Consider the following 12,957-nt stretch of genomic DNA (forward strand, 5'->3'; position numbering starts at 1 on the left):
AGCATTATATATTTAATTTTTATACCAGTAATAGATTAGATATAACACTTACTTTAAAGCTTATCACTGAATTTGTTATGTTAAGGGCATAGGGGGGTAATCACTTTTTTTGCAATTTTATTGAGTTGTAACTAAGCTATGAGTTGCTTTTTGCAGATTTTTAAAGCTCAAAATATTTTTGAGAAAAAGCTGATTGAAGTCGGAGACTACAATAGTACTAATCAAGACCCCCCAATACCTAAAATGACTTCTAAAGTTGATTTTCCTTACTTTAGAAAAATGTCAGGCTAAATTGGTCTTAGTCAGACTAAATGAAAAAAATTTTGCGCACCAACCATGATTAATTGAAAAACACTTTTTTAAACCAAAAGTGTAACAAAATAAACAGTAAAATAGCACCTTAAAAGAGTTTTTATCAAATTAAAAGACTATTTTTTTGCAAATCCTTTCATCTTTATGTTTTTCTAAAAGTATGCTTTAACTAAAAAGTACCTTGCAGGCCATAAGTTTTGGTTTTGAGGGCTGCATTTTGCCTGCGGGCAGCAGTTTGCTGACCCCTGTTTTAGAGCATTGTATCAAATAATTCCGATATTTTTTAAGTTTATTATTTGCTAAAAAAAACTAGTTTGTACTGCATTTTTACATAATAAGTCTTAAAAAAGTTTTTTAAAGTTTAATTTTTTAAACTTTTTGATAATAGTTTTATACTTTTTGTATTAAATAAAAAAAATTTAAAAACATTAAGTCATGTAAATTATGTTATTATTTGCCTAGTATAAATTAAAAACATTAATTTATACTTATTTAAAAATTTTAGCTTTTCCTTTATAACTAATTTACTTAACTTAACAGATAACACTTTTCAATTTAATTATACATAGTTTATTTTGTTAACAAACAATAGTTTTAAATGTTGAAAATTAAATCAAGACTGGAATTCAAATAACAAAGTATTTTTTCATAGACAAAGCACTTAACTTTTCATTGTTTTTACATAAAAAACCAAAAGAAAAGTTATTTGCTACAGTTGAATAAAAAAGTTAACTTAAATTTGTATATATAGTATTAGTTGTTTAATAATAAAAATATTCATTAAGTTATTAATGCTAAAAGTATTTCTTCCACTTTCAAATAGCTAGATAATGGAAGGTTTATACAGAGTTTGCATCACACTCAGGATAACTCAGGACATTTTGAAGCTCTTTTAAATCTCAGGATAACTCATAGTATTTTGAACTTTATTTTAAACTCAGGTTTACTCTGGATAGTTTTGTTTTTTATGAAAAACTTTGGATAGTTTTAAGTTATTTTTCTAGATTTTAAATGAGAACTAGTTGATTTAGATTCAAAATTTTGTTATTTTATAAGCAGTTTTGATAAAGAACTTGATTTTTATTATTTTTAAAAGTAGTTTTTTAAGACCTGAAAAAACTCAATATTAAATCATTAAAGTTTATTTCACTCATATCAGGTTTTGGTCACTCAGAAAAGTTTTTTTGACTCAAAAAGTGGTAAATCTGTTTATGATTTTTAATTTTTAATCTTTTTTAATATGAAATATTTAAGTTTACTTAAATAACATTTTGATCAATGTTTTGACTCGGGTTTACTGCAACCATAACAAAAATATTTTTCAGTAAAACTAAATTATAACTTTTAACATTTATTTGGATACTCTTATAATTAATTAATTTAAGTATAGATAAATTTCTTAACCAATGTTGCTAAGTTTTTCTTACAAGTTTTTAATTTAATTTTACAAATAGTTAGAATGCTAAAAAATATTTGAAGGGTTTAATCAATACATGCTAATAATAAAGTTAAATGTTACTAGTTATCTTTTATTGGTAGCTTTGCATATCATTAAATTGTTTGCTATAAATACTGTCAGTTGACTGACATTATATAGAAATACATATGTGTAAGTAAAATACCATATCAGTTAATTTTTTTGTCTTAAAAACTAAAGTTTTGAAAGTTACTGATGGTGCAAAATTAATTTTTTCAATATGCTAATCATTATAGAGTTGTATTATGTATCACATATCATGATAAAATAATTGTTTAATTTTAATTTTTTTCAGTTATTAGTTTTATAGAATTATAATCATGGCAGGACAGCTACCAGCCTGTGTTGTTGATATTGGTACTGGGTAAGTTGTGTTTGTTTTTATGACATTATCTAATATGTCAAAAGTAATAATTGTTAAATTGTTTAGATACGTATAATTAGATACGTTCTGATAAAACAACAAAACTAAAAATTTTCTCTTAATTTTGTTTGATTACCCATTTTAATTGCTATACTGGCTTGATGACCACAAACATATAAGATGTTATTAGAAAAAGTTTTTCGTTTTAAATAGAGTTTAAACAGTTTGCTATTTATTCATGTTACTTGATATATTATCAAGTTGTAATTGTATTTATTGTAGTAAAGTTGTGTAAGAGTTTTGATATAATAAAAATAATCTTCTTTTTTTTTGAAAAGTTAAATGATAAATTTTTACACCAGTCTATCTTAGCATCACTTAATTCTCCAACCAATAACCAATTTAAATATTTTGTTCACAAGTAAATAAAGTTTGTTGTTTATGTTTTTACATCTTATTGTATTCAATGTATCATAAAAATGTTCAGTGTTTTATCAGTTTATGGTAAAGTTTTTCCAATAAGTTAATAATTCTTATAATGCTTTAAAATTTTATATATCAATAAAAACATTTGTTTCATTTTAAGCCTATTGTTTGTTATAGAAGATAACTAAAATTTTACTAAAATATCTTGTAAAAATTATTAATATCTATTTATATATATATTTTTATTTCAAAACAAAGATTGTAGTATGCCAACTTAAAGTTTTATTACATCTTTTTAGTTTTAATTGCACAAAAAGTAGTTACTACTTTTACAAATTCTTTTATATATCATTTTTATGTTTATAAAGTACCTAACAACTAACTGTTTAATATAATATGTTGAAAAATAAATAATTCAAACTTTAATTAGCTTACTTTATTAGGAAAATTATTAAAATAAAATTTTAATGAATTGTGGGTTTCTAATGCACACTACAAAATTGTAATCTATGCATCAAGTATTTTCAACATACAACAACACAAACCACCATCATTTGACATTTAAAAATAAAATTTAAAGTTAAGGAGGTGTTTGTGATGATAAAATAATGCAAATAGTTTTCAAAATAATTTTAAATGAGATTGGACTGTGTTTTTTCTTTGTATCAATTATTTACAACTTTAGAAGTTTAGTCATTTTTTGAACATATGATTGTATGTATGACTTGTTAAAAATATAATTTTTACTTACAGTTACACCAAACTTGGATATGCCGGAAATACAGAGCCGCAATTTATTCAGCCATCATGTTAGTGTGGTTTAAATACTTCTTATTATAAACTTTTTTCTTATTAATTTTTGTATATAAATTTTATTTACAAACTATTTATCAGGTGTTTTTTTTATAATAATTATTTTCTGGTTTAAATAATTATCTTTTTATTATTTTTATTTTTATTTATGTTTTTAACATCTTTAGTATTATTAAACTTCAAACAGTATTGACTCAAAAAATGTTTAGTTTTTTTAGTAAAAATATTACACTGTTTACTCGAAACAAAATAAACTCTAAAATTTTAAGATTGAAAATTAAATAAGAGAAGTTTATATTTTTATAAAATGGTGTTTGAGATTATTAGTTAAAAAATATGAAAGCCTATTTACATATTTTAGCTTTCCATAAATATTTGGCATCAAAGAATACTTTAAAGTAGTTATAATAAGAATAACTTAAGTATTCTACCCATAAAACAAAAAAAGTTTAGTCGATTTGGAACTAATAAGTATTTCATATAAATTTAATTTACATAGAAACTAAACTATACAGCTTGAGTAAAATATAAGTTTTCCATTTAGGTATTGCTGTCAAAGAGTCAGCAAATGTGGGTTCCAAGAAAGTGGCAAAGGGAGTCGACGATTTGGATTTTTACATTGGGGACGAAGCTACCGACAAGCCTAACTACGCTGTCAAAGTAAGATGATAGTTTATTAACAATTAAAGTATTACAATTGCATTATTGAAGATGTCTTGAAGCATAGATAAAACCTTAGAATGTTTGATCAGTTGTTATTCAATGAATGAACGTTGTTTATTGATTTTCTTTTAACATTTTTAGTCTAAAAAATATTATTAAAGTTAAAGTTTCAAATTTATTAAGGTAATGTTTTTTTTTACAGTAGTTTCAAATAAAGAATGTGCTCAATACACATCTATATTGTTTCGTATTGAAATAGCTTATTTAATAACAATTTCATTATAATTATTTTCCAATTAAGATAAATAAATTTTAGAAATATTATATTTACATGATTAATTTTGAATAAATTATTTTATCATACTTTTGGCCACAGTGGTCAGTTTTTAAATCAAGAACGTGTTTAATACACACTGATATTCTTTTTATATTGAAATATAATATGTAATACTGATTTATTTGTTAGTATATTTTTATTACAGATCAAAAGTTTTTATTGTTATCTAATTTAATTAACATATACTTGAATAATAATAACCACAGTGGCCAGTGAAACATAGATAATTTTTTTTGTTCAGATTATATTAATGTAGTTATTACAGATCAAACACTTATTATCTTATTGAATATTTTTTTACACACATTTTATTATAACCACAGTGGCCGGTGAGACACGGAATAGTTGAAGACTGGGATCTGATGGAGAAGTACATGGAACAAATCATCTTCAAACACCTGAGGTGCGAACCGGAAGATCACCATTTCTTGATGGTTTGTTTTTTATTATATTCATTGATTGTTTAAAAGTTTTAGATTCGTTAAAACTTTGCATCGCTTTCTGTTGTTTAATTCTGTTCACTTTCGTGCTATGACAGATTTTTTTGGTTTTTGGTAGGAGTGTTTTGAATTGTATGTGCCATATATGTGATATGATTTATAATTAAAAAGTTTGACAAATTTATTCTAGTTATTGTATTAACATCTCTTAGATTTTATTATTAAAATAAATTTCAATAAAATAAAGTCTATTGTGAAAGTTTAAATGTTACATTTAAAGCACATAATTATGAAAGTTTATATTTTTAAAGTTATTTACTAAAAAGGTAGCAATTCCAATAAAAGTTCCATCACCAAACTAATACTTTCTAACTAAACTACAACTTTTCGTTCAACTCATTCACTGTAAAATTTTATAGTACCTATATTTTTATTATATACATTTTTGTATTGTTTTTTGGTAGGTGTTTATTGTGATATTTAAAAAAAAAAAATTAAAAACAGACCGAACCACCGCTGAACTTATTTACTCTAATATATTGTAGTATCCGTTTGTTTATTATAAACATATATATGTATTTCGGTAGGTGTTTATTTTAGTATTTTAAAAGAAAAAATATTTAAAAACAGACCGAACCACCGCTGAACACACCTGAAAACAGGGAGTATCTGGCTGAAATCATGTTCGAATCTTTCAACGTTCCCGGCCTATACATTGCCGTGCAGGTGAACAATATATTTTGTTTTTACTACTATAAATATTAATTCTTGATAAAAAAATAAACGTCTCGCTGGTTTTTGTTTGTGTTTTACTTTCACACATGGTGCTCCACACAGTTTCTGTAAACTAACTTGATAAACTTTTACGCTGTTTAAAATAAAGCCCTAAAATAATAACAAAATTAGTGTCAAAGTATTCTGTTTGACTTGTTAAAAAAAAACTCTACTTGGCTGTTTTATTTTATAACCGTTCGTAAATTTAGTATTCAAATTTTTACCAGGTCATTTTTTTTATTAAGGCCATGGGGGGGGGGTCAAACATTTTTTTTACAATAATTAACTTTGGTATTTATATGTAAGCTTCAAATACAAACTACAAGTCAGTTTTTATAGAATTCAAAAATATCATTTAACTTTTGAGATATTTAATTTTTTGTAAAAATTTTCCAATAAAAACGTATGGACCGAAAATTTTTTGGGGTCAATTTTCTCAGAAATTTAAAAATTCTCTAAAAATCTATCTCCTCCTTTATTTTTCAAGCAATCTTCTTCAAATTTTCAGGAAACATTCCTTATAATTAAAGAAAAAAACGTTACTTTAGAATTTTAATGATTAAAAAAAATAAAAATTTTATCACAAAAATTAAAAAAAAAAGTGTTTTTTTTTTCAAAAAAAATACATTTTTACAATTTTTTTTTAAATTCCAAAGTAACGTTTTTTTGTTATTGTATAAAAATTAGACTGTGAAAGTTTGAAGAAGATTGCTTGAAAAATGTAGGAGGAGGTAGATTCTAAATGAAACAGTCTTTTTTCGCTGCTTAGTTTTCCCTCCCCATAGGGAACCTATTATGCGTCCCGACTTTGACTGGTCATATCTCAAAAAATAATTTGAATTTTTTAAAACGATAAAAAGCATCTTGAAGCTTAAAAAAAATTCTATAAAATAAGAACAATTTGTAAAAAACATGGTTTACCCCCCCTCCCCCTATGGCCTTAACAAAAGTAACCATGCTTAGTAGTTATGAAAGTAAATATGCAAGGTTATGTTTTTTTTAGCTATTTACAGGGTTGCCACTTTACCTGGAAACCTGGAAAAACCTGGGATCTGACAATTTAGGCAAAAAAAAACTGGAAACACCTGGAATTTTGAACAAAAATCACTAAAAAATCCTGGAAAAACCTGGAATGTTAACAATTTTCACATGTTGTTCAGTAGTATAATTTTGATTTGACTTAAAAAATATATCATCAAAAAATTTTTTAAACAAAAAATATTTGAAGTAGCTTTACAGTATCTTTTCAATGTTTTTATACTATTTAACACAGTTTCTTACCTTAAACTTAACTTTAAATTAAAAATACACCCAAGATTTGTACTTTTAAAAACCTGGAAGAAATTTGGAAAGCCTGGAAAAATTTTTGAAAAAAACGAGTGGCAACCCTGTATTTAATAATGAAATAATTTACATACAAATATAAAATTTATTTGTTACCACGTTAAATATATTATTAGGTGGTGTTTGTTTTTGAAGTAGCTGCGCAAATAAATACGCTTAACTTTATTTAAAATACCCACTTGGTGTTGAAAGTTTCTACATAACGTTATAACATATGTATTTTTACTACCATTATAACAACAGACCGTATTTCTGCCACTTATTTGTATTTATTATAATATGTTTTATTTTTACATATATTTTATCATTTGCAACCCAAAATTACAACAGGCATTATTAAAAGAATCTACTTACTAATATAAACTATTTCTTACTCAATATTTAAATTGATCATTTACCACTTGTTTTTATTTGTTAATTATAACCATGCATATAATATTGTCAACGAGCTGTTTGATTTTATTTTTATATATACTTATTACTCATCCAAATACTTCATCAGGTGGTATTAGCCCTTACTTATTTTCTTTATTATATTATTGTTATTTATTGTCATAACAAGTAAAGGTGCCGTAGTAATTTTCAATTTCTATTTAGTTGTTACTTTTCCAAATACTTAACCACACCAACTATTTAATATTAATTATCCTTCAAAACAGGCTTTATTATTAAATATACACAGTCTGTATTAACGCTTATAAAAGTTTTATTTACTATTTATCATTTACACAGGCGGTGTTGGCGCTTGTTAAAGTTTTATTTATTATTATTTATCATTTACAGGCGGTATTGGTGCTTGTAAAAGTTTATTTTACTATTTATCTTTTACACAGGCTGTATTGGCGCTTATATTGTTTTTATTTACTATTTATCTTTTACACAGGCTGTATTGGCGCTTATAAAAGTTTTATTTATTATTATTTATCTTTTACAGGCGGTAATGGATTTTAATAAGTTTTATTTATTATTATTTATCTTTTATACAGGTGGTATTGGCGCTGATATTAGTTTTATTTATTACTATTTATCATTTACACAGGCGGTATTGGCGCTTATAAAGTTTTATTTATTTTTATTTATCTTTTAAAGGCTGTATTAGCGCTTGCTGCTTCTTGGACATCGCGTGCCGTGGGAGAGCGTGTGCTGACTGGTACCGTCATTGACAGCGGAGACGGGGTAACCCACGTCATACCTGTTGTAAGTTTGCATTTGTTTGTTGTATATACGTATTATGTAGTTTTTTATCTGCAGATCAACTTTGAGATCAAACCTTTTTTGTAAAATTTTAGCAATCAAATAATTAGGTAGTGTAAATAAAAAACTTGTTTGTTTTTGAATTTTACTTATAAAAATTAGTAAAAGTAATTCATAACGGTATACTTTTGGTTAACTAAGTAGTATACTAAAAACAAAAAGTGTAACTATTATATGAAATCTTGTAAATCACATAACCAGGCTTTAGGGTACACAATAGAATCATGCATAAAGCACATAGTTATTAGTTTTTTATTTTATTTATACGATATGTTATAATTCATACAGGCCGAAGGATATGTTATTGGTTCTTGCATCAAGCACATCCCTATTGCGGGCAGGGACATCACTTACTTCATACAGCAGTTGTTGAGGGAGAGAGAAGTTGGTATCCCACCTGAACAATCACTGGAAGTTGCTAAAGCTATAAAGGTGAGATTTTGCTAATGTAATGGTTAACATTTCTTTGCTAATGTATATATTATAATTTGTTTAGTAATAATGATGCTTGTTATGTATTAATATTTCGCCCGAACAATCGCTCGAAGTTGCAAAAGCTATAAAGGTATTTTGTTTGCATATAAATGTTTTTATGTCCCCCAAACTACTCGAGCTTAAATTTAAATTTCCTTGAAAAAAAGTCACAATTTTGTAACTTTCATTAAACGCTCTTGACTCAACAGCAAAAAAAAACTATTATATAAAAATAATAATTACTAAATTACTATCTTCAATTAACAGGAACGCTACTGCTACATATGCCCTGACGTGGCCAAGGAGTTCAATAAGTACGAAGCAGAACCCTCAAAGTGGATCAAGCATTATGAGAGCCTCAACTCTATCACCAGGTAACATAAATAAACAGTGTATGTAACCCAAATTAGCCGGTAAAATAAATAGCGTACGTATATGAAGTATATACAGGGCTGCCACAAGGTCAGGAAAATCATGAAAAGTCAGGAAAAACTATAAAAAAAAGTCAGGAAAAAATGGAGGTTTTTGAAAAAAGTCAGAAAATTTGAAAAAACGATAGTTTTTGTCAGTTCAAATTTACAAAAATCCTTATTTTCCAAAGCCTTCAAATGGTAAAAGATTAAAAAAATATTAAATTTAGACTAAAATTGCAAAACTTTTCTATAAGTTTACATATATGAAACTTATTACTTTGAATTTTAAAGGAAATCCAAGTTTTATCCAAAGTGATGACCACTTACAAATGTAATATATGCAGTACAGCAACTGTATCAAAAGTATAGCAAAGTTTCTCTATTTTAAATTAATTTAAGAGTTTCTTGGAGATTTTAATAATGCCAGTTAGTTTTAATATTACAACTAACTGTTTATTTTTTTCGTTTTAATTAAAATAAGTTGTAATTTGTAGGTTTAACATTTATGTACAATACATTATATTTATAAAAAAGTTTTAATGAATAAACAGTGTGCAACGCAACATGCTTGAGATTTGCTATTTTAAAATTATTGCAAAACTAGGTATTTTTAAGCAAAAGGGATCATCGATTCTTATCAAAATAAAACGATTTGATTCTATATTTTTATGTAGTAAACAAAAGTTATATTTACAATGTTTTATGTAATATATATCATGTTTGCAGGCAGAAGTTTGAAATTGAAGTTGGTCACGAGAGATTCCTCGGACCCGAAATTTTCTTTCACCCAGAAGTTTGTTTTGCTTGTTTTAATTTGATAGTATTCTTTTTTAATCAAAATCCTAGTAGTTTTTCCATTCTAGTATTTCAGTAATGTGTAAAAATTAAAAAAAGTTTTGAACTCATTTTATAAAAGCTACAAATTGATTTTGAATCACGTATTTAAAATTTTAAGTTGGAATTATCATTTGTTAAATAGAAAAAACAACAGTCATGTCAATTAGGTATTTATTTATTAGTAGTTATATTTATATAATTTACTTTTAGTAACCTTGAAAAAATAAAGTCAAAATAAATTTACAAAAATCAATGTTGGACAAACGAAAAGTAAATTTAAAACATATAATTTCCATAGTAAAAACTCGAAGTATGTTTTTTATGTCTATAATAAATTTCATTTTTTGTTTTTCAAACCAGAACTCATTATTGCACAGAAAACTTTATTGTATAAACTAGTTATTGATTCAAAACTTAATTTTAATATAAAAACGCTATTAGTGCAGTTTATAAAAACATCAGTCAAAAAATTTTGTTTTATCAAGTTTTTATTATTTAACAGTTCGCCAATCCAGATTTCACCACGCCAATTTCAACCGTGGTCGATGAAGTCATCCAGAACTGTCCCATTGACGTCAGGAGACCGTTGTACAAGGTAATGTATAAAAACTTTAATTAGATTTATTAACATTGTTCAAGGTGGTTTTTTGTTTTAAATATAAACATATTAAGTTTATTTAATAGTTTTGTACCGTACTAGGTAAATGTTGTTTATATTTTTTAAACGTTGAGCAAGGTAGATACTATTTATTTAAAAGTATAGTATGTTAATGTAATTTTATGCAATAGACTAAAAATTATGTCAAGAAAGTTAGTTTCAAGTAACAAAAATAACATCAGATGTTTAAATATTTTTAAAAAATTGATGAGATTGTATTAGAGTGTTGGCTAGTGGTATTGTTGTTGGTATATTTTCAAAATGCTTTGTATTTTGTATCATTAAATTCTAGAAAAAGAATCTTAAGCCTACTTTGAAGACTTGAATGAAGTTGTAGAGTCATATAAATATTTGTTTCGTTATATTGTGAATATTAAAGTTATAAAAAACAAAATTGTAATTACCTATCAACAAAACATAGTTTATTATGGAAGACAAACTATTACTATATATTTCAATAAACTCAGTATAAATATTATCACCAACAGAACATAATGAGCGGAGGATAAGCTATGTTATCGGTTTTAATATAACCACTTTAAATAAATATCTAAAATAATATTAATACAGAACATTGTGTTGAGCGGAGGATCAACTATGTTCAGAGATTTTGCCAAGAGGACGCAGAGAGACATCAAAAGAAGGACCACTGCCCGACAGAAGATTTCTGAGCAACTTAGCGAGGGAAGAATCAAGGTATATAGTTATTGTTTGTAACACAAGTTTGTAAATTATTAATGAACATATTTTCAAACACCAAAAAAATGGTTTGCTAATCAGTTTCAAAGTACAATAAAAATAAACGTAAATTAGTATGGTGACTATTCTTTGCAATAATTTGTTAATAAAGTGTGAGATGTGGCCAATTACTAATAATTATTTGATGATTACATAATAATGTATAATTGTCAAAGCTGAATTTATAACCAATAAAATTATATATATATGTGATTAGTGATAAAATGGTTAAGCTCATTTTCTAGTTTTTGTACAACTTGCTTCTAATAAAATATGTTCTGTAGTTTAACACAAATTTCAAACCTATGCAATTATTATGTACATAATAACTAATAAATACAAAAACAGCCGAAACCAATGGAGGTGCAAGTCATTTCTCACTCCATGCAGAGGTATGCCGTGTGGTTTGGAGGATCCATGCTCGCTTCTACTGTTAGTTTTATTGATATATTGTTTGTATGTGTATTTTATTGGAAAGTTGTTAAACAAACCGATGTCTTATGTTTATCTTGCAAACAGACTGAATTCGGTTAAATGTGTATTTTTAGTGAATTTGTTAATATTTTGTTATCTAGTCTTTTACTGTTTACTGTGCTTTACTTTTATAGTCTACCAGGTGAAGCTTACTTTCGTAAGTCTAATTATATTAAACAGATAAATTTCAAAATATAATACAATGTTTATAATTGTAGAATAAATCGTTGTTATTTTGAAAACAGGCTGAGTTCTACAAAGTTTGCCACACGAAGGCCGATTATGACGAGATAGGGCCCAGCATTTGCAGGTTCAACCCCGTGTTCGGAACAATGCAGTAAAGAAGATTATTTAATTTATTAATTCTAAAACCTGTCTCCGGTTTTCTATTGTTGATAGAGACACATAACTTATAAGCGATATCAGTGCTTAAAAACGGTTTATTTTTTATAAAAAGCTTTTAAAGGTTGTTCTCTTTAAACAAATGACTTCTTTTGTAATTATTTTGGTTTTGTTCGATGTGCATTTCTATTTGTTTTTAAAACATTTTACTTAGACAAAGTTAGACTATTCTACATTCTATTTTACATGCATAATTCTTAACTTTTCTTTTTTTCTTATTCGACCACTTAAAAATTTTAAAGATATACTTTGTATTGTGGATGTTTACACTATTTTTTTGTTTTTAAACAGACAAAAAGTTTTGCTAGTTTTTTGTTGAAAGATCAGTTAATTTATGAACTGGGTGAAAAATTACTTTGTAAATAACATGAATTGTCAGTTAAAACTTTAAAAATCGGAAATGCGTCACCACTAACATTTGTTTAGTATTTCTTGTATATTTTTATATCTAAGCGATTTTTTACATAATTTATACCGAGGTCTTTGATAACTGAATGAGCACTAAACAAGAAAAAAGTTTTTAATATAATGAATTAATAACGTGTACATAGAAGTTTCCATTAGAACTTAATTTGAAAACAAAGCCTTGAAGTTTTAAAACTTTTTTTTGCTTCTTTTTATCAATTATATTTTTTTCTCCACGTCTTTTTATAATTCTAAGTTTGGCGTATTTTATCATGCAGATTTTTACCAAGTTTTTAATCGCCTTTGTATTTGGACTTGAGTTTTCATAAATTAAAGCTTTTTAAATTATTTA

At 25.7% G+C, this 12,957-nt stretch overlaps 1 protein-coding gene across 1 annotated transcript; it reads left to right on the forward strand.

Moving 5' to 3' along the window:
• The first annotated feature begins 2,082 nt into the window (after positions 1 to 2,082).
• LOC145835696 (actin-related protein 3-like) lies at positions 2,083 to 12,957 on the forward strand. The gene is made up of 13 exons (XM_082943393.1): positions 2,083 to 2,153; positions 3,333 to 3,388; positions 3,937 to 4,052; positions 4,716 to 4,826; positions 5,463 to 5,558; positions 8,040 to 8,147; positions 8,493 to 8,636; positions 8,946 to 9,052; positions 9,818 to 9,884; positions 10,431 to 10,523; positions 11,157 to 11,282; positions 11,673 to 11,756; positions 12,044 to 12,957. Exons 1-13 carry the CDS (start codon positions 2,110 to 2,112, stop codon positions 12,137 to 12,139), a joined length of 1,248 nt encoding a protein of 415 aa, XP_082799519.1. The 5' UTR covers positions 2,083 to 2,109; the 3' UTR covers positions 12,140 to 12,957.

The sequence above is a fragment of the Thalia democratica genome, chromosome 5 (assembly GCF_965202585.1).
Source record: "Thalia democratica chromosome 5, ktThaDemo2.hap1.1, whole genome shotgun sequence".
Taxonomy (NCBI): domain Eukaryota; kingdom Metazoa; phylum Chordata; class Thaliacea; order Salpida; family Salpidae; genus Thalia; species Thalia democratica.

What these genes read in the sequence shown, in the direction of transcription:
- LOC145835696 (XM_082943393.1), top strand. Translation starts at nt 2,110, where the DNA reads ATGGCAGGACAGCTACCAGCCTGTGTTGTTGATATTGGTACTGG. An exon ending in AGCCTCAACTCTATCACCAG is followed by an intron (nt 9,053 to 9,817) that starts GTAACATAAATA and finishes TCATGTTTGCAG; the next exon opens with GCAGAAGTTTGAAATTGAAG. An exon ending in GATCCATGCTCGCTTCTACT is followed by an intron (nt 11,757 to 12,043) that starts GTTAGTTTTATT and finishes TTTTGAAAACAG; the next exon opens with GCTGAGTTCTACAAAGTTTG.